General features: G+C 45.9%; 1 protein-coding gene across 2 annotated transcripts in view; it reads left to right on the forward strand.

Moving 5' to 3' along the window:
• The first annotated feature begins 1782 nt into the window (after positions 1-1782).
• The window catches only part of DAPK2 (death associated protein kinase 2), a 46817-nt gene continuing 26462 nt past the window's right edge, over positions 1783-22137 (forward strand). For both annotated transcript variants that reach the window (XM_081887735.1, XM_081887734.1), the window contains exons 1-2: positions 1783-1886; positions 21707-21928. In XM_081887735.1, coding sequence (XP_081743861.1) covers positions 1810-1886; positions 21707-21928 — 299 coding nt within the window. In that variant the 5' untranslated portion in view covers positions 1783-1809. The remainder of the gene's footprint in view (positions 1887-21706; positions 21929-22137) is intronic.

A 22137-nucleotide genomic window follows, 5' to 3' on the forward strand; every position in this document is an offset into this window, starting at 1 on the left:
CCTTTGTGTATTCTTGCAACCCAAAATTGGCACAGAAGTGGAATAATCTGACTCAAAAAACCAAGACACATTATATAAATGCTAAGCATTGTTATGTGTGAGGTTTATGCAAATATGACAAACGGGAATCCTTTCATTCTCCTCCAAAAAGCCCTAGAGAAGTGAGTCAACAGAGCAATCAGCCAACTTCCCAGGAGGCTTATAAACCACTCTCTTGTTTTTTTTTAAAAAACATATATTCCTTTCCAGGATGATGTGGTACATTCTTTCAGAGGCGTTCTCTGCCCGGCCCCCAACTTTTAAAGATCCACACCTTTCCCTAATGAGGAAGCCAAGTCCTCAGGTGTGTTGGTGGCAGCAGCATCTGTTGCAGAACAATGCCTTGCAAAAGTGGGGGCACTTTCCTGCTGCTCTATCCATCTAAACATGATGTGGTCCTTAGAGTATTTCTGCAAAAGGAACTGCGGCTGCAATTTATTTATTTATTTCATAAGAATGATCTTGTTGTGAGCTGGGGTGGGGAAGAGGGGTGAGGCTGGATGCCTGGATCCAGCATGGATTCAGTTGCTGGAATAGCCAGCCCTGCCTGGTAATGGTCTGCTAAATATGAGTCCTTAAGGGAACAAAGGGAGTGGCTCTGTGCCAGAGGACAAATGGGTGGGCTTCCCTCTCTGGCCAGTTAGAAAGACAAAAGGTCAGAGTTCAGAGCGGAGTTATGTGAGCTGGAAGCCGTATGCAAAAGCTGCTGGCTGCAAAGTCAGACAGAGAGCCAGATTTCTGCTGGAATCCAAAGCTGGGGCTGTGCGAGAAGCAGGACCGTTTTGGGGGCTTGATGCTGTGAGCCCCTCCATTGTAGGCTCAGGTTGTGTATATGTGAAAACAAACCCTATATCATAAAGACACTACAGTCTCTGTGGTGCCTCCTTCCAAAAGGAAACAGGAACCCCGGGTAAGTGCCCAGAACCCCTGCTCAGAGTTTGGGATGGCATGCAACCATATAAGCCACTCAATTGTACACCCTCAAGGTGCAAGGAAGGCCCAGCCCAGCCTTTCCTCTAAACCCTGAGATCTTTAACTACTGAAATGAAACAACCTAGGAATGAACAGCTGATAGATCATGAACTCTGTCTAACTGAGCTACAACGGCGCTGTGGTCTAAACCACTGAGCCTAAGGCTTGCCGATCGGAAGGTTGGCGGTTTGAAACCCCGCAATGGTGTGAGCTCCCGTTGCTCTGTCCCTGCTTCTGCCAACCTAGCAGTTCGAAAGTATGCAGTGCAAGTAGATAAATAGGTACCGCTCCGGCGGGAAGGTAAACGGCGTTTCCGTGCGCTGCTCTGGTTCGCCAGAAGCGGCTTAGTCATGTTGGCCACATGACCCGGAAAAACTATCTGCGGACAAACTCCGGCTCCCTCAGCCAGTAAAGCAAGATGAGCGCCACAACCCCAGAGTCGTTCATGACTGGACTTAACTGTCAGGGGTTGTTTACCTTTTTTTTTACACAAGATCTAGAAAACTCTCTCTCTCTCTCTCTCTCTCTCTCTCTCTCTCTCTCTCTGTGTGTGTGTGTGTGTGTGTATGTAAAAGGCATTTTAATTAACTGGTATATGATACTGTGCTTTGATTCTGGTTATATGTTGCAACATCTTTTTGACTGGAAATATTTGGGGGGGGCACTGAGAGCAATGTGGTGCACAATCATTCTTTTCTTAGAAATTGTAGTTAGCAATCTTTGACCACAGTACGTATACAGAGCTGTTCTCTGACTGTTTCTATTTCATTTCCCAGCTAAATTAACCAGCGTACATCAATGAGGAGTCCAGGCATGTCTGTGTTTAAACAACAGAAAGTAGAGGACATTTATGAAATTGGCGAAGAGCTAGGAAGGTAAGCCTGAATTTTTCCTACTCCTGTGCAAATGTCACATGCGAGCTCCCTTAGCCATTGGCTGCACTGCTGAGATGTCATGGAATGTTCACAAACAGATGCAAACTGTGCTGTTCTAACATTAGACAAAGTTTGTGGCAGTGTCAGTAAAATACATTGCATAGAGGTGTACCGTTTATACTCCATTTCAATTTCTGGTTAAACACCAGTTGGTTTATGCATGAGGGCCAAAGAATATGTTACTTTAGTCACATGGAGGCTGTGTGTGTGTGTGTGTGTGTGAGTGAGAGAGAGAGAGAGAGAGAGAGAGAGAGAGAGAGAGAGAGAGAACAAATTGGGTTGGGACCATGGTGTGAAGGGGAGGGGGCTTCAACCCTTTGCCCCCTGCTGCAGTCCTATTCTGCATCAGGGACCCACTGCCTGTTATCTGTATGGAGCCAGGTGTGTGGAAGCTCCCGTTCACTCCTGCTTACCTGTTTAAAAAGTCAGGATGGATAAACTGATTTTAGTCTGCCTAGCTTTTCTCTGAAGCCACAGTCAGACATATTTCATCAAGGTTTGTGGTGGCTTTATCTTCTGAAGTAGACTTGAGCATGGCAGAATATGAATGCATAAACGTAGAGTAAATTAGTCATAATTTAAGAATCTTTGGGTCCCAACAAGCAAACTCTGTGGGACAAGAGGTATCGCTTGATATCTCACCTGTGGGAATGCACCCCACCGAATCAACTACATTTGAGGGGACTGGAATTCTGGCTCTTTGGTTTCCCATCTCTCATTCACAACCTGTGATATAACTTTGGCGTCAAGCAGTAGGGAATGCCTGTGTGAACTAGCCCCATGTTTCCTCTCCCGATGCGCGGGGACCCAGTCACAAAGGCCCACCTTGAGACGCGCTGTGAGGGTACAGGGCGTGACCGAGGCAAGCAGTCGCTTGCTTCATTCATACTTTCAGTTCTGTAAACAAGATTGTTTTACGTTGTTGTCAGGTCACAGCCTCTTCACTCTGCATCTGAAACTATTCAAGGTGCTGACAGGTGTGTCTGGTGGTTAAGGAGACTTATGTCAAGATACCTTCAGAATATGCATCACTTGCACGGAACAAAACAGGTTTTTGGTAAAACAGTTGTCAGGGATTATAAAAACCCGCTGCATCTTGTTGTTCTACAGGCAGAACTAAACTGCTACCCCACTGATCTGCCGCCACTTGCAGGAAGGGAGGGGCTGCAGCTTTCCTTTCCCATGCTGCTTATTTAAGATTTACTTAAGGCCAGTTATGTGTTGGCTACTGTATAGACGTGACATGGCTCCTCACTAAGGATGCTGATACCTCACTTTGGGGTGGGGGGCTGATGTGGCCTTCAGTTATTTTCCCCTGTCTCCCCCAAGACACCGCTGCAAGAAGATTACTTTAAAAACAAATTGACACTGCTCTGGTGTGGGTGGAGATGTTTATAGCTCTATGCCAGTGGTTTTAAACCAGTGTGCCGTGGAACCCTGGGGTGCCTTGAATGATGGTCGGGGTGCCACAGTCAACACTGGCCTCTGTCCCTCTCAGTGGCGTAGTGTGGGTTATCAGCACCTGGGGCAAGGCAAGTAATTTGTGCCCCCTAACCCATGGATTTGTGCCCCCTAACCCGTGGATTTGCGCCCCCTAACCCGTGGATTTCCCTAACCCCCAGATGTTGCGCCCAGTGCGGCCGGCACCCCCTGCACCCCCCACGCTACGCCACTGGTCCCGCTTTCCTTTCCTCTCTCCTCTGATGCCTCTCGCTTGTGCGACTGTTTCTTGCAGCAGCCCTGGCTACAAGATCCCCAGGCGAATGATACCAGGGGGTGCTGGTTTCCAGGAGCTGAGGTGGGCTTGGAGGAAGCAAGTGAGCGGGTGAGGGAGGCAAGCAAGTCAGTCCACCAGCCCTTGCTGTTGGGAATGGACAGACAAGTGGGAGGCCAGGCAGGCAAGCGGGTGCTGCACTGGCCTTTCTTGTGCTTGCTGTGTGCGAGGCCTGCCTGGGAGCTGAGTGCCTGGTGCCAAAGGGGAGCCCTTCCGCCATGCAGACCCAGCAGTGCCCGCTGCTGTCACTGCTGCCTCCCAAGGTGAATAAGGTGCTGGCTTCACATTCACCTTGGGCCAGTCACCGTCGGGCCACTAAGGATGGGGGCATCCTCTGCCAGGCCCCTGTGGGGCAGTGTGAGAAGGCACCTCTCTTGGGGAGGGGGGCAGCAGCAGTGGCTGCTGGGATAACTCCCAAGGAGAGGGGATGGGAGAGATGACTCTCCACAAGGGAGGGTGTTCAAAAATGGGTGACATAACTGGGCTCCTGAGCCCCACAGGAGTGCTGCAGAAAAAATGTAGTTGGTCAAGCGAACCGTGGACTCCAAAAGGTTGAAATCCTGTGGTTTGTGCAACCAAGAGAACAGATGTGGATGTGACCCTGTGGCCACTGGGTTTAACTAGGGCTGACGGATGGCCAAGATGCCAGCTCACAGAAGCAGCTTCTCTGTCATTGATTCTGTATTATTACTACTACTACCACTACTGCTGCTGCTGCTGCTGCTACTGCTACTACTCTGGGCAAGTGAGCCCTGAGATCTTGGGCAGGAGGCAGGAGTTGTTCTGATGCTTCTCTGCCTGTGGCAGCTTCATGTTCCAGGCCAGCCTTAGATCAGATCCTGGTCCCTCTAAGCTTCATCCTCTCAGCCATGTATTCTGCACAGGATATCCCTGCTGAAGCTGTGGCAGGAAGTGGCCTTTCAACTTGTAATCTTGCTGAGATGTCTGTCAGCATCTGATTCAGCCAAGTGAATCAGCCTATCAAAAATGAAATGGCTTAATTGTTTGCTTTTTTGCTTCTGAGTTTTCTGCTAAAAGCACCCAGGGTGGTGGTTGTCAATTAAACTGTTGTAGAATCTGCTCATTTAAGCACAATAAACTTAATTAAATAAAAGTGTGCACTCCCCGACAAAGCAGAGGGCTAGCCAGGAGAGATGATTGCCTTAATTTGATTTGGAAGGTGCATGAGCCATATTTAATTTCTTTCCAATAATAGGATTTTTTACAACAAGTTATCTAAAAATGTCTAAAGCAAGAAACAACAATAAAGATTTGATTCTCGTTCCATTTCAGCAGCAGCCTTTGTCAACCTGGTGCCCTTCACATGTTTCAGACTTGAGTCCTGTGGGGTTAGATGGATTCTCTTGGGCCTGATCCAGCTAATTCAGGGCTTTTCTGATGTCCTATAAAGCAGCAGAAAGAGGAATCAAAGCATCCTCTTTTGCCACTCAGCCCCTAAATAAAAAAATATTCCAGCGGCATGGCTTCTTGAGGCCCAATGTTTATGGAATAATTGCTTTTGCCATTGCACTAATATTTTGGAAATATTGACAACTTCTCTGAGTAGCTGATAGCTGATTTTTACAGTGTCTTGAACAAAAAGTTAGGAGGGCTGTGAATAGCGGCAGCAGCAGCAGCATTGAAATGACTGGTGCTTGTGCCTGGGAGCTTGACATGATTTGTCAGCTCTGGACAGGACTAATGCCTTGGGATCTAAAATCATCCTCCAGCCCCGTCATCAAGTCCCGTCTACCTAGAAGTCCTTATTTGGCAGCCATGCCAGTGGCAGACACCCAGAGGTTCTGTAATACTTTTGGGGGGTTAAGCTTCTGCTGACGAGTTGTTTGCGGTATAAGGGAGGGTGTGTCAGTTGCTGTCATAAGCACTGTGCCCTATGTTTGACAAATTGATGTTCCCTTAGCTCTGAAAAGCAGAAATCCTATTACAGGACAAAACTTGCTCCATGGCCAGTTCAGACATTTTGGCGCCTGAGTTGGTAAATTGTAATGGGACACACCTCTCTCTCTCTCTCTCTCTCTCTCTCTCTCTCTCTCTCTCTCTCTCTCTCTCACACACACACACACACACACACACACACACACACACAAACACACACACACACACACAGAGAGAGAGAGATATTAATTTACTTGTATAATTAATTTGTAGCCCATCTTTCTTCTACGATGGAGCTCAGGATGGTGACGACGACGACGACGACGATGATAATAATAATAATAATAATAATAATAATAATAATAATAATAATAACCACCCCATCCATCTGTCTGGGTTTCCCCAACCACTCTGGGCAGCTTCCAGTAGACTATAAAAACATAATAAAACATGGGAGTTCCCGTCTAGATATTGACTGTCCTGAAACCTACTTAGTGTCAATAGAGAGTTAATGGACTGTGTGCCTTGCATGGGGGACTCTGGGCTTGCACAGGCCTTGGGAGCAGAGGGGGACAGTGAGTGAGACAGGAGCTTCAGCCAAAGTACCTGGCTGGCTGCCTGTGAGGCTGTTTGAGAGAAAAGGAAGCACCTGTGTGGATCGGGACCTGGTAGATAATACATACATTGCGTATTCAGATATGTAATACATAACTAAATTGCTGCATAGTGCTGTTATCAGTTAGAAGTGATTAATAATATGTAATAAGAGAAGGAGATGTTGTTGTTTTACTCTACATATTTCCCAAGTTAATACACAAAACATAATTACTTTACAACAAGATTAATGCACCATGCAGGGCATTTATTATCTGTGTTTAAGTTTTCTCACGCCTGTTCAGCCAGGAGTCCCATATTAAGTAATAAGTTGTTCTCTGCAGTACATGATCTTCATATTTCTCAACTAGGTGTTCACCTGTAACTAAAATGAGATCCCTATTTTCAGCCTAATAAGCCACACCATGCGTAGATGGGGATATCATCCCAACTGCGGTACATCTGCAGTAAAGCAAAACCTTTGTGTGTGGAAATCATATTCTAATTCAGTGCTTCTGATTGCTGGATTTGCTGGATCTTGGATGGTGCAGAGCTGACTTGGAAAACATGTGAATCTTCGGAAGATGTTGGATTCCAGTTCCCATCAGCCAGCCTGGGCAATGCTTGGAGATGATGAGATCTGTAGTCCATCCACATTTGGAAGACACCAGGTTCTTCTCTTCTTCTCCTGCTCCCACACAGTAACTGATGCTGAATTCACTGGGATCCCTTTTGGGTGGCTTCACTCTTTGGATAGTAATATAAATCAACTTGGTGATCTTCAGTGCTGTTGAAGGGGAGCGAATGAAACTTTGACCAACGATGTGTAATACACGCACAAGTGAGATTGTTGGGTAAATATTGACCTGGCAAACCAAAAGTGGAGATAAGTGTGACATATTGCTGAAGGGAGGAACTGACTGAGGGAAGATAAGGCATGAGGCCACGTTAGAACACAGTCTCCCTGTGGGGATCAGGGAATGTGAAAGCAGCGAGAGAAAGTTACTGTGAAATGTACAATCACAGCTCGACTTTATGGGTCCTTTGCTTGGATGAAGAATCCATTCAAATGATTGCCAACAAACACAAAGCTTTACAGCAGGGGGGGGGACACTTTTCAGCCCAAGGGCTGCACTCCCTCATGGGCCCTTACAGGGACCGCAGGCCAATGGTGGGCGGGGCCAAAAGTAAAAGTGGGTGGAGCATCAGTTGTGTGACTCCTCACCTTTGCACAGTAGGCTACATTCCAGCCATGCAAAAGTTCAAACACTTACACTCCAGGCATGCAGGATGATAATAATTTATTTGTACCCCGCCCATCTGACTGGGTTGCCCCAGCCACTCTTGGTGGCTTCCAGAATATATAAAGACATAGTAAAACATTAAACCTTAAGAAGCTTCCCTATACAGGGCTGCCTTCAGGTGTCCCCTTCAGGAGACATTGTCATGGTTCAGTGACGCATTTGCTGTCATGCAAGTGCAGCTTAGGAGGCTGTGGAGCAGGACAAGTGAGGGCGTGATTCTGGAGGGAATCCTGAGGGCCTGATAAGCTTGATGAGCTGCATTTGGCCTCCCCGCCCCCCCTTTTAGAACAGCATAAGTGAAAAATGACAATATCCCTGCTCTTGACAATAAAAAAAAAGTGGGCCTGGGATGGATGTGAGTCAATGCGATTCCACACAAGCTGATTTGGCATTTCTGGCTGTCCTGTGCTCATATGCTCTTCCACCATCCCATTTGTGTGCACTGCTTTTATGAGCTACTTCCACTTCCATGGAAACCTAATCTGCCATTTCACCCAAGCCAACAAAGTATGGTTTGTGCCAGACCTTTAAACTAGGGTTTTGAAACAGGTGACATTCCACAGGATAAGACTTCAAGTCCCTCCTCTCAATAGCTAGTCAGTCATCCACAGACAAGAAAAATCTGTGTCATATTGAGGAAGCATCTGTAGCTGAGGCTGAGCAGATTGGCAGGGGTGATATTCATGAGAGAGGCAAGGGCAAACGGATACTGGCCCAAAGGTTTAGTTGAATCAGCATTTATTGCAGAGAACAAATCTGTAGAAGCGCTTTTTGAAAATGGTCATGTCTCTGGGTAGAAGGATTCTCTGATAGAGGACCGTGTGCTCAGAACCTTATCCATCCAGCTGAATGTTTTGCACTTCTACATTTGTATCTTAAAAAATAATAACAATAGGAATCCACACTGTTGCCTGGACCTTTCAGCAAAAAATTGTCCTTCCACATCCATCAGCCCTCATGGGAGCTGTTTTCCTGCCCCACAGGTGCTGGGTGGGGCCGTTTTTTGTCACAGAAGCGTTTTTGTTGAAAGGAAAGGCAGCCTTTGAGACACAGAATGGGCAGCGCTGTTCGAGGTCACTTACAAGTGTGCCGTGCCTCCAGGCAGTAGCATCATCACAACAAAGGAAAGCAATTGTTGCATGTCCCTATGCAAATGGTTGATCTTTTGGTCATTTATTTTAGCTCCCTGTCTGCTCAGAAGCCACATCAGGAGAGGAGGAAAAGGACAGTTCCTCCAAGCAGCCTTCTGAGCCTTGATGGCTTAAAGGAATGGGGCCACAAGTGAGCAAACTGAAAACATTGCTTTCAGTAGGGCTGAATGGAAGGCCCCCTCCTCAGTGTCATGATCTACCCAGTGGCGTAGCATGGGGGGTGCAGGGGGGGGCTGGCCGCACCGGGCACAACATCTGGGGGTTAGGGGGCGCAAATCCATGGGTTAGGGGGCGCAAATCCACAGGTTAGGGGGCGCAAATTACTTGCCTTGCCCCGGGTGCTGACAACCCATGCTACGCCACTGGATCTACCAGAAGCACTAGCTTCTCCTCCCACCTCCGTGGTGGGTCTATGATCCTCTGAATGACTGCTGCTTTTAGAAATAGTTCAGTGCGCCTGTGATATCTTGGGCCAAAGGCTCTGGGGGATTGAACTGTTTGATAAAATAGTCAGGGCTGTCATGAATGACATGAGTGCAGTCCCACTTATAGCATTTGGCACTGAGCAAAAATGTATCTGTTTGCCCAAGCCCTTTCCAGGTCATAAGATTTTATTCTGTTGGATGATCCATAGCCGGCCCTGCTGTTCTAACAGTTCTCCAGGCTCCTTCTTATCTTAGTTGCCTTCATTAACCTTCTGGGCCAGAGGGCACATTCCGAAACCTTAAGAAATGGTCATAGGTGGTACAAAATACCCATTTCAACAGAGAAAAAAACTAGTGGTGCTCAGAACCTCCTGTTTCCCCCAAACAGAGAAAACACTTCTACACACACCCAAATGAATAAAACAGACACAATCAGACAAGCCCCCCACTACCACCAAAAAACAAAAAGGGGGGAAAGCAAGAAAAAAAATTGAACATTTAGTTTGGTTTGGTTTTGAATGGAAGGCCTTGGTGGTCACCAGGGTTAGGGTGTCTGAGGCCCCTTTGGTGCCTCTTTGTTGTATGATGACTTTTGATTGTTTGAACTTCTTTTTATAGTAGCTAGTCTTTTATAATGGTGTACTGAACCCCACCCTGGAATCTATTAATTAAGGGCGGGGCAGAAGCCTCCAAAATAATTGAAATTAGTGTAAATATTCTGCTTGAATGGATACAGAAGATGTAGCAAAGCCTCTGAGTGCCCTTGGGACTGGAGGGGTGGGAGTGGGGTGGGGGCACAACTCCTTCTCTGCCCCTCCAGCTGCAATAAATCCACCTTTCTGAAGCTTCTTGTTTGCACCTCAAGGGAACCCCCTCTTGGCACCAGCCACCCCTTCAAATTCTGCCACCCGCTTCCAAGCGGCATCCACTTTCCAGTTTTCGCCAGGACTTAAATGTCACTTCTGCACACACACACACACACAGCTGCACCCCCCCCCTTGTATCTGTGTGGCGTCAAAGGCAGCTGCTTTTCATTCCAGGCATAATTGCTCTGGCTCCCTTTCTATCTTTAGGAAAGCTATGCAGTGAAACAGGAACTACCACGGGACAAGAGGAAATTAACTCTGGCTTTGCTGAGGAAAACCCCAAACAACAACAAAAACCAGTGGCCACCGGGGAGGGAGTCTGTCTCTAAAAGGCAGCTGTTAGCAGGCTGCACTTTCCACACACTCACTTTCTCAGTCAGAGGGCACAAATCTGTTGTTGCTGGAAGCCGGTGCTTGAACACAGCAGGTGGGAGGGTGTGTGCAGATGACATGGCAGGCCACTTTAGGAGTGTGTGTGTGCATTACAGCTGCTATCATGGACTGGCTGGGTGCAGAGGAGCGATGGGGGGCACCAGCTGGGGAACCCCCAAGGGAAGAAGGCCCAGAGCCCAGGGAGGGGTGGTGGGATGACAACGAGGGAGAAGAGGGAGCAGACAGGGAGGAGGAGGTGTCAGAAGCTGGAGAGGTAACATGGTTTAGTGATCAGGTAGAGGCTGTGCCAGAGGGCAGTCCAGAATCAGAGGCAGAAGTGGAGGCTTAGAGGGGGAGGGGGTCAAGAGGCAGAGATGAAGCAGGCTGCTTAAGAAGCCAGAGGGGGTCTCTCCTTCCTACTGAGACCAGCTCCTCATCCCCCTAGTCTTCTAGAACCCTTAAAGGTATGAAGAGGGAGGAGCAAAGAGAGATAAGAAAATAGAGTCTCCAATTGCTTGGGAAGGACCCAAAGGATGTGTAGACTTGGGCAACTGCATCATAGCAGCAAGTTCTATCAGGACGAGTTGCTGTGCTCACTAAGCCTGGCCTCCTGAGTTGAACTCATTTCCTTGAATAAAGAGTTAACCTCATTGATGCTGTGTGATTTATTGCTGACCTGCTCCTGACACCTTGCTCCTGACAGCTGCAGTGACAAGCTCATGTCCTCCAACAGCCCTCATTGACCAGGGAATGTTCAGGAAGGCAGGGCCCCACTCTGTTCCTTTTAGGAATACCTTAAGCTGGGCTGGTTTTCCTTACACCAGAGCTTTCCAAACTTCTCATGTTGGTGACACAATCTTTAGACATGCATCATTTCGTGACACTAGCAAACCAGAGGTTAAGCTAACCCCTTTCCAGACCCAGAAGGAGGGTAAGGAGTGTTTGTGTGACCTACACACTGCAGCCGACACACTAATGTGTCACACACACACAGTTTGGAAAGTTCTGCCTTACATGGTGCTCCACAGCTTCATCTTTGAGTATTAGTTTATTACTACCAGCTTAGTCGTTTAGTGGCACATTCTCCTTCAGAAGCCAGAGCAAGGCAGGCTGTGACACTGTAGCTGAATGCCTAAATAGCTTGGGCTGCCAACTTTTCAAGTGACTTCTGCAGCTGTGCTCTGCAGCTCCCTCTGGTTGTGATTAGGATGGGGCTGAAGGACCATGATGGGGCAGTTTCTGTTTCCTCTCCTATTTTGAGGGTAACTTCTACTGGGGCATGGTCTGTGATTTTAATGTTACTAATGTTTGCTGTTTCTACCAGTGGGATCAGGCCTTGTGTGAGCAGAATACTGCCCAGCCTGGATATTGTGCTGTGGCATCTAAACTGTAATGTGTGGCTGGTATCTCCTGGGTTCTTTTCTTCCCAGATACCGTAAAGGCCTCCATGTCTTAGCATTTTCAGTAGTTTGTAAGAGTCTCTAGTTGTCCCTCTGAGGAAGGTTGCCCAGGGGGTTGTAGGATACATGTCTTTTAGGGAGGTGCCTCTCATATTTAGGTTGAGGTCACCTCCTAGGATTGCTTTCCCTTTGGAGAAGGAAAGGAGACTGTTTAGTGTCTTCTTGTTTGGAGCATAGATGGAGCCAATTGTCAATTTAGTTTGCCATCTAGTATCCCTTTGGCGAAAACGAATCTGCCTCTTTTGTCTTTTTGCACCGTTGTGGCTTTATAATGTAGGTCTCTACTGAGTACTATGGCTACTCCGTGTGCCTTTCCTGAGCCAGGTACCACCCATTGTTGACTGAAGCGGGGTTCACTCAGGAGTTTGCTTCCTTTGGGCGGATTGTGTATTTCCTGTAGGAAGGCAATGTGTGTTTTCATGGTGTTTATGTACGAGGTGATGCGTTTTCTTTTGATAGGGCTTCCTAAGCCCCTCACATTTAGTGTAATTGCTTTTAAGCTCGCCATCTTACTTATCTACCTTATAGGATGATTCCCTGCCAACCCGTCTGGGTTGCCCTGTGTCTCACCTTGTATTGTCTATCGAACCCAGTGTGTTGTGCTGACATATAATGTGGTGGGTGGGGGAAGGGGGGTTAGAGTTAGAGATGGGCTGAGGATTGGGGTGTAAGTTATAGAGGGTCACTTATATGTAGTTATATAGGTGTTTGTTTGGAGTAGCTTGGACCACTTGGCTCCCAGCCGGTTGGTCCTGTGTCTCAGCTGGCATGGAGGGCCTTTTTTGAGAACAGGCCACCCCCCCTTTCACTTGCGATAGGGGTCAGTCAGTGAGACCGTGTCAAGTGCCTTTGTGGCACAAGATTTATAAACAATGTTGTCAGTATCATTAATAGCATTATTGGTTTGTTGAGGTATAAGGCAGGGATGTGAGTATTGGCATGCTCTGGCACCTCCATTATGTTAGTTATTTGTCAGATTTTAGCCTGTTTGCTGGTTGTTGTATTGGGGTGGGGGCTGTTGTTTTAGTTCATGGGTTGGCAATCTAAGGCCCGGGGGCCGGATCCAGCCCAATCGCCTTCTAAATCCAGCCCGCGGACGGTCTGGGAATCAGCGTGTTTTTACATGAGTTTCTCAGGAAAATTGCGGAAGCGGATGTTGCAGCCTGCTAGGCTGTCTTCCAGTCTTCTAGGCCTGCTAGTTTAATTCTCACTTCCATGCTTTCTCTTTCTTGGCGGTTGTCCGTATCAGCTAATTTGTTTTTCAGACATGTGTTTTCCTCTCAGAGTTGCTCTATTTGTTTTAGTTGCATCTGGTTTTCTTTTCCTAGAGTGGAGATGGTGACAGCGAGGGTTTCCACTTTGGAGGTCAGGTCGCTGATTATTGTCTTCAGGGGAGTCACTGTTTTCTTCAAAAGTTCTGCTATTCTCAGTTCAATTTCCCTCAGGTCCCTTTTTGATGTTGGGCAGTTGTCATCATGGGGGATGTTGTGATCTCTTTGTTGTTGCCATCTCCTTGGTTGGTGCCATTTCAATTGTCTTGGTGGCCTAGTCTGTGTATTTTTGAAGTGGGGTGTGTGTGTTGTGGTTCGGTGTTTTGGTGTGGTGGTTTTTGGATGTTGTGGCATTATACAGGCATTGTTGATTGATGGCTTTCTTCAGAGCGTCGGGGTTAGGCGGCCATTTTTGTTGTATCTGGGCTGTGACTTAAGGACTTCTCTTGGGTCAACGTAGTTGTATCAGCTCTGTGGTATTAGCCCCTTCTCATGCTAAGTAGCCATAATATGCATTTGTTGGGTTTGGCTGCTAATATCCCACCATGTTCACATGCTCAACATTTCTGCTTCCTAAAGTCCAGATGAGGAGGGGAGCCGAAGCCACTTCTGAAAGCCACTCCCTTCCTCCCACCCTTGATGGTGGATCAGTTGCTTCTGCCTCCAGCTCATGATGTGTTTTTCTACAGACTTTTTGCCTCAGTTAGACGGAGAAAGTGCACCCTGTCCAGGAAGCCAGGATATGGAGGTGGGCATATTGCTTTCAGAGTAAGCATTACACAGAGCCTGCTCTCTCTCCTTCCCCAAACCTTTCCATGCTGCGCCAGTGCTGGACCTGTATATATTGGATGCTTCACCCTCCGTTTCTGCTTCCTCAGCCACCTTGAGTGTCCAAACAGCCTGCTTGCTTCTGTTTGGTCTTGTCCCAGTTAGAGTTCAGCCAGTATCCTAGTTTGACTGTGCTCTGTCTCCAGGACTAGGAGGGAAAGCAGTGAAGATGAGCAGGGCAGTTTTCTAGTGTGTGAGCGAGCAACCAGAATATTTATTTGTTTGCCCCTTGGGCATTTTGCTGAGATCACCAGTGAAAGATCACCAGCAAGAAATAAAGATTACATTGCAGATGGTGAGTGCCTGGTAGTTGCCTTTTTAGATCACTAAATGGAGGTTGGTGAGCCCCCCCCCCCGTCCCCCCCAGCATGTGGTGGAGCAGCTGAACATGCCCTTTGTCCATTTATCTGCAAAGCGAAGAGGGAGGAGGGCCCACAAGAGGAGTGTAAGAAAATTCCCAAAGTTCCTGCCCTGCGCATCACATTTTATCAGCTTCCAAGCTGAGAATAATTTGACAAGTTCTTTAAGGATTGACCTGCAAATGCACACACTCCCTCCTTCCCTCTCATCTCTTCCCTTTGAGCAGCTGCTTCTGAAAGTCATTAAACCAGGATGCTGTTTGGTGTCAGGTGAATCTTCCAGGCAGCTCCAGTCCTTCCTCTGTCCTGCTATGATTTGGGGGCTTGAGCAAAGGTGAGGACCAAAGCAGCACCACGTACTTCACAACAGGGATGATGCTGTCATCTTCTTAGGCACTGTTTGTTGATCCTGTGCATGCCAAAGAAATAAGCATGTTCTCTGAGAGAAGCCCAACAAATCAGCTGAGTTGGGTATGTGGGTGTCTCAAACTTTCTCCCCCAAGGTAGAGCTGAACTTACTGTGGGTGCAGGATGGCAAGGATGGACTTCCAGATATTGTTGGACTTCAACTCCCATCATTCCTGACCATTGACTGCTTGTTAGCTGGGGCTGATGGGAGTTGGAGTCCAACAATTAAATTTGAACAGGACCTTTCACAGGAATAATTCAAAAAGCAATCATGTACAAGGTAAATATTCCACAGGAAAAGGACTGAATGCCTTCCTTTACTTGTAGAAGTCTGTTAAACTATAAAATAGCTTAGTCTTCACCCTCACACATCCATACATTACTCATTTATGATTTTTTGTTAATGTTTGTTTCTTTTTATGATTCATATAGTCCAATAAATTCCAAGATGAAAAACTAGAAAAGTTGTACATGCATACACACATATATAGATACATATAAAAATGGACAGAAATAAAAAGTGATAATAAAGTTATCTACACTGATGCAAAATGTCAAATTAATGCTGATTTATACTCAAATGCAAAAGGAAATGCAAATAATTAATTAAACACATAAAAAATAATAGCAGAGGCCCCATCAGCACTATACATTGAAAGCAGTATCATGCCACTTTGAACAGTTATGGCTTCTCCCAAAGAATTGTGGTTTGCTACCACAGAGCCTAGGACTTGCTGATCAGAAGGTCGGCGGTTTGAATCCCTGCGACGGGGTGAGCTCCTGTTGCTCGGTCCCTGCTCCTGCCAACCTAGCAGTTCGAAAGCACGTCAAAGTGCAAGTAGATAAATAGGTACCGCTCTGGCGGGAAGGTAAACGGCGTTTCTGTGTGCTGCTCTGGTTCGCCAGAAGCGGCTTAGTCATGCTGGCCACATGACCCGGAAGCTGTACACTGGCTCCCACAGCCAGTAAGTGAGATGAGCACCGCAACTCCAGAGTCGGCCACGACTGGACCTAATGGTCAGGGGTCCCTTTATCTAAGGGTGCTGAGAGTTGTTAAGGAGACCTCTGTTTTGCAGAGCTGCAGTTCTCAAAATGGTTTAACAACCAGTCTCTCTTCCCCAGGAACTCTCAGAATTGTATGTCCTAACTGCTCTTAGCACCCTTAACAAACTACAGTTCCCAGGAATCTTTGTGGGAAGCCGCAAGTGTTTAAAGTGGTATGATACTACATTAAATCCATAGTGCAGCTGCGGCCTTGACATTTTACAAGGCTCCTTGTGGTGTGTATAGATGAATGTTTTTCTGAGTCCCGTTACACTTGCAGGCAGGACTGTGCAGCTGCACTAGCTAGACTGAGAATTTATGGTCTGCCCCAGAAGAGCCTCGTGAGGGATCATAGCTGAGTGGGGATTTGAACATGCGCTTCCCACACTGGAGTCCAACATTTCAGCTTCTGCACAAACAAATGTGGGGATCAAATTCCTGTCTCATCCTTAAACAAAATTGAAGATACGGAAGGGAACAAAATTGCTGCAAGTTCCAAAGTCCTATGGAAGCACCTGATCAAACACAGAAATTCTTGGAACCGTCTGTTGCAGTTGTAATATTACCATACTAATACATCTCAAGTATTCTGGCTTCATCCAGATAGGCTAAGCCAGGTGTGTTGGTTTCAGGTGGAGCTGCTCTGCCACATTCTCCAGCCAGCTGGGAGATGTGGGTGATGCTTTGAAGCTGTGCCCCTCGTTGACAATTTGGCATCAAATGACGATTTCCGATTCACACCAAACATCAAGCCTACCTCAATCTTAAAAACAAATCTTAGATTTTGTTTCCCATAACCCTTTGCCATGCTGGGAAGCTAAAGAAGCACTTTGTTGTCTCCAAGAAGAACAGCATAGCACTGAAAACCCAACTCCACCCAGATACACTTAGGTCCACTGCCACCTAGTGCCTAAACCATATAATGACATTATCCACACAATCTGAATTGATGTAAGGAAACTTCATGTGTTCCTAAAGCTGGAGAATGGAGGTACCCAGGAAAGACCCTCAGTGGAAGATCTTGGCAATTGGACACATTTGTATGGGATCATACAATTCTTTAAATACCCGGATCCCAAGATGTATAGGCAGATCCCTCGCCTGGTCCATATTCCCCTAGCGCACGATGAAATGGTCTGGAATGACACTGCAGATTATAACCCATCTTTGTGTAGATCAGGCTAGCAATCACAGAACTAAAATTAGAGGTTGAGAGTCCGTACCGCAATCCTAAGGCATTCCAGGCCATGTGAAGGTCAAGTGTGAGCCTTATCTCTGGATTTCTGGGCTTTTATGGACGTGTGAGAGACTTTAGACTTGACTTTGGCTGTGGTCTCTCTGTTAATTATATAATACTCTTAGTATTACATTGGGAAATATGGCATTTAATTGCAGGATATGCCACATAATGTATGCCCTCTGCATACATATACTGTAATTACTATACTTGTAATGTGTTTAATGACAGAGGGAAAGTTTATAGCTCAGAGCTTCTGCTGTGTAAATAAAACCCTGTAATTTTAATCAGTCTGGAATTCTGAATGGGATTCTGTTGAGAGGTGCCCTAGGGAGGATTTTCTGCATCCTGAATGGTACAGCCTTCTGGCGCTAGGTGACAGGAGGAGGACAAAAAAACCATTCCCTGAATTTGGAGAAAGCTGTCCTCAGGCTGCTTCATCTTCTTGATGAGCAGATTTTCTATCTGCAGATCTGAATATGTGGATTATTCCAAACAACATGTAGAATGTCTGCCTGTGAGTGGAGTTACGGATGCAAAAGGAGGAAACCCTTCATATTTTGCTGCATCCATTCACCTGAAACTGTCGCAGAATTGCTTCTGTGGTGCAACCTCACAGGATTGCTGTGAGAATTTTTTTAAAAAGGGGAAAAAGGCAGGGCGAAGAACCACACATACCACTGTGAGCTGTCGGGAGCAAAGATGGGATATAAATGCATAATAAATAAGTAACAATCAATCAATTAAGCCCAGTTATATCTTTCTTCAAATTCTTTCTCCAAGCTGGCCTCTTCCCAGTAGTGGAATGGTAAATTATTGTCGTGACACCCCCACTCCCACCCCTATCCTGGTACTTACACCCACAGTGTCCCATAATGCAGGAAGCTGTGTTGACCCGTCCCCTAACTTTCTCTAGGTCAAGTATCTTCCACCTTTTTTTCAGAGCCAGGACCTGCTTTTGACCCAAACATCCATTTTAATGTATTTTTAATCTTTGTTGGAAGCCGCCCAGAGTGGCTGGGGAAACCCAGCCTGATCGGCAGGGTACAAATAAATTATTATTATTATTATTATTATTATTATTATTATTATTATTATTATTATTATACCCATTTCATAATCTTTTACCACATATTAATGTGATAGAAATGCTCCTGTTGCGACCCACCTTGCACCAGGCCACAACCTACTTGTGGGTCCCCACACCCTACCACCACCAGCTGAAGGCCAGTGCTCTGGATCATAAACAGTAGTAAAGCAGTAGTAAAGCTTGGAAGCCTCCTTATTTCCTTCTCAGAGCAGGTGGAGCTCATTGACTGCCCTGCTGCTGCTGCTGCTGCTGCTCCTCCACCAGTGTGGTGTAGTGGTTAAGAGCGGTAGTCTCGTAATCTGGTGAACTGGGTTCGCTTCCCCGCTCCTCCACATGCAGCTGCTGGGTGACCTTGGGCCAGGCACACTTCTCTGAAGTCTCTCAGCCCCACTCACCTCACAGAGTGTTTGTTGTGGGGGAGGAAGGGAAAGGAGAATGTTAGCCGCTTTGAGACTCCTTAAAAGGGAGTGAAAGGCGGGATATCAAATCCAAACTACTCTTCTTCTTCTTCTCCTCCTCCTCCGGCACACAGTGCCATGGCTCCTTCACAGAGCTGCCCTGTCCTGCATTCTCCCTCCATGGTACCTGCTACACCTTTCACAAAGCCTTTGGCTTCAAACCCGTGTCCCCAACCACAAAAGAAACAAAATCTAAGGACACATATCTCCGCTGCATCTATGCCCCATTGCAGTTTTCTTCCCCACTGTGAACATTTAGATTGTAAGATCATCTGGGCCCCTCTGTTTTGCTTATGTTATTCTCCAATGCAACATTCTTCTCCCCCCTTTTTAATTTTTATTTTATTTGCTCAACACATAACAAAAAGGACAAAATAAACCATCAGTCGCGCCTTACATAGAGAATTAATATAAATTTCATAATCCATATACTGTAATGGCCTCTTCTTTTTAAACCTGACTTCCAATCTACTACATAAATCAAATTACCGTTCTTTGTTGCCAATACATGTTATTACTGTCATCTCAAATCAATTCAAAATATGTTACATCATATAACTAGTGAACGATATTGCTGGAATTATTCAAATGCCGTTATGGATTTTAAGTCAGTATTATTAATTTTCAAATATATTTTAAATACTTCCCATTTTGAAATGAATTCTTTCCTTGGTTTGTTCTTTAATTTTTCGGATAGGCTGTCTAATTCAGCATAGTCAATCATTTTTTTGACCCACTCTTGTCTTGAGGGAACTTTTTCACTGTTCCACATTGTAGCTATAAGAACCCTCGCTGCCACCGTTGCGTAGAGAAAAATATCTTTTTTTTTAGGAAAGTCCATATCAAGAATACCCAGTAAGTATGCCTCTGGCTTGAAGTTAAAGGCGATTCGTAACATCTTTTTGAGTTCTAAGTGGATATCCTCCCAGAACGTTTTGATTTTATTGCATTGCCACCATACATGATAAAAGGATCTTGTTGTACTCCACATCTCCAACAGTTACTTTTTACTCCTTTATACATTTTGGCTAGTTTCTGAGGTGTTAGATACCATTGGTGTTGCATTTTGAGGAAGTTCTCCCTGATGGCGTAACAGGTAGTAAATTTCCAATTCTTCTTCCAGAGATTTTCCCATTGGGACATTGATATAACGTATCCAAAGTCCTGTGACCACTTTATCACTGATGCAGTGACCTCCTCTTCCTTGACTTCCCAGTCAAAGAGGAGTAGGTATCTCTCCAGTGCAACATTCAATGTGTTTTGTGCTGTATAAATGCAAAATAATAATCGGCCTTCCCCAAGCTGGGTCTGATGGGAGGTGTAGTCCAAAACATTTGGAGGGCACCAGTTTTGGGAAAGTCTGCTGTAAAGCATCATGTGAATTAGGCCTCTTTTCCTCGCCTGTCTTGGGTTTATTGCCTGGAAATCTCTCCCCTCCAACACCTGCTCTGCATTCAAATCATACCTTGTGTTGAATGTACGAGAGGAAGACAGGAAGCGGCAAAGTGATCTCATCCACACTATACTTTATGTGGAATTCTCTGCTTCCTTCCTCTGCTAACTAATTACTTCATACCTGGATCTGAGGGGGGGCTTTCATCACACTAAAATACTAGAGGATGCAGAGCTTGTTTCCTTTTTCTGAGCTATGGAGGAAATACTAAAATTGGTGGTTGAAGAATAACCTTGAAATGCAGCAGCTGCGGTCAGGTCAGGCCAGCTGACATTTAAGAATAGTCTCAAGTTGTAAAAGTTTGTAGCATGCTAAAACATTTACAGTAAATAAAGGCATTTGACTGGGAGGTGGGATAATCCCTCCTGTAACTTTTAAGGTTTTTTAAAAATTGCGTTTGTAGACTTCATAACTCTGCAATCAGTTTTTTTAAAAAAATGTATTAGGAGGTCTCCCCCTCCCACCATATCAGGATTTCATAAAGATTTTTCATTTGTGAAGGTTTTACAAATTTCTATATAGTGTAATAAATAACACAAACATAATAGCAAAAACTAGCCAGAAATGCACAGCAAATCTGGACAGTTTACAAGTTAATACTTTAAAAGCCTTGGAGATTTTTATTTTTATTTTTTAAATAAGTTTGCCTAGAGCCAAAAGGGTACATTAACCCAAGGCTAACTTCTTGGAGCCCTGAAACTCTGAGTTAAGAAAACCCTTTTTATGCTCAAATTTCTTTTTTTAGACAAACCAAATAAGTGTTATTCGAAAGCAGACTCAAAGCTTTAAATCTTTTCCTGGTGCTTTGTGGGTGCTCTGCCCCCAAGCTCAGAGGCAGTGATGCTTGAATACAAATAGCTGGAAAACACAGGAGGGGAGAGGGCTCTTGTGTTCAGGTCCTGCTTCCGGGTTTCCCACTGGGACATCTGGTTGACTGCTGTGAGAACAGGATGCTGGACCAGTTGGGCCATTGCCTGATCCAGCAAGGCTCTTCTTACATTCTTATGTCTAGTTATCTCCTGCTTGGACTACTGCAATGCACTCTACGTGGGGCTACCTTTGAAGGTGACTCAGAAACTACAACTAATCCAGAACATGGCAGCTAGACTGGTGACTGGGAATAGCTACCAGGACCATATAACACTGGTCCTGAAAGATATAACTTGGCTCCCAGTACATTTCCGAGCACAATTCAAAGTGTTGGTGCTGACCTTTAAAGCCCTAAATGGCCTCGGTCCAGTATACCTGAAGGAGCGTCTCCACCCCCATCGTTCTGCCCGGACACTGAGGTCCAGAGCTGAGGGCCTTCTGGCGGTTCCCTCATTGCGAGAACCCAAGTTACAGGGAACCAGACAGAGGGCCTTTTTGGTAGTGGCACCTGTCCTGTGGAATGCCCTCCCACCAGATGTCAAAGAGAATAACAACTACCAGACTTTTAGAAGACATCTGAAGGCAGCCCTCTTTAGGGAAGCTTTTAATGTTTAACAGACTACTGTATTTTAATATTTTGTTGGAAGCCGCCCAGAGTGGGTTGGGTATAAATAATATATTATTATTATTATTATTATTATTATTATTATTATTATTATTCTGTTGACATTTTAATGCATATTAGCTTGGCATCCAACGATCTTCGTTGTGTCTGTAGCCATAAGTGGGGCTACTCCAGGAATTTGAACCCGTCTCCTGCACCCACTCCTGACTTTCCAAAGGATGGCCAGTTTCCCTGGTGTGGGAGAATTGCCTTCAGCTCCTCTTTCTTCTTTGCAGTGGCCAGTTTGCTATAGTGAAGAAATGCCGGGAGAAGGTCACAGGGGTGGAATACGCCGCCAAATTTATCAAGAAACGACAGAGCCGTGCCAGCCGCCGTGGAGTCCGGCGAGAGGAGATCGAAAGGGAGGTCAACATCCTGCAACAGATCCTTCACGCCAATATAATCAAGCTGCATGACGTGTATGAGAACAAGACTGATGTGGTCCTTATCCTCGAGCTGTGAGTAGGAGAGGCTGCGTATGTGCTGAGATGCACAGGAATGCACTTTTAAAATGAATGAATAGATAAAGTTTCTAGTTCTTAAGATAAGCTAGAATATGCACAAGCAGGGGCGCCGACTTATAAAAAATATTGGGGGGGCCCATACCGACTTATAAAAAATATTGGGGGGGCCCAAGACCTCCAAACCGCTGCTGCTGGGGGAACGA

Source organism: Podarcis melisellensis (assembly GCF_964234715.1).
Source record: "Podarcis melisellensis genome assembly, chromosome: 14".
Lineage (NCBI taxonomy): Eukaryota > Metazoa > Chordata > Lepidosauria > Squamata > Lacertidae > Podarcis > Podarcis melisellensis.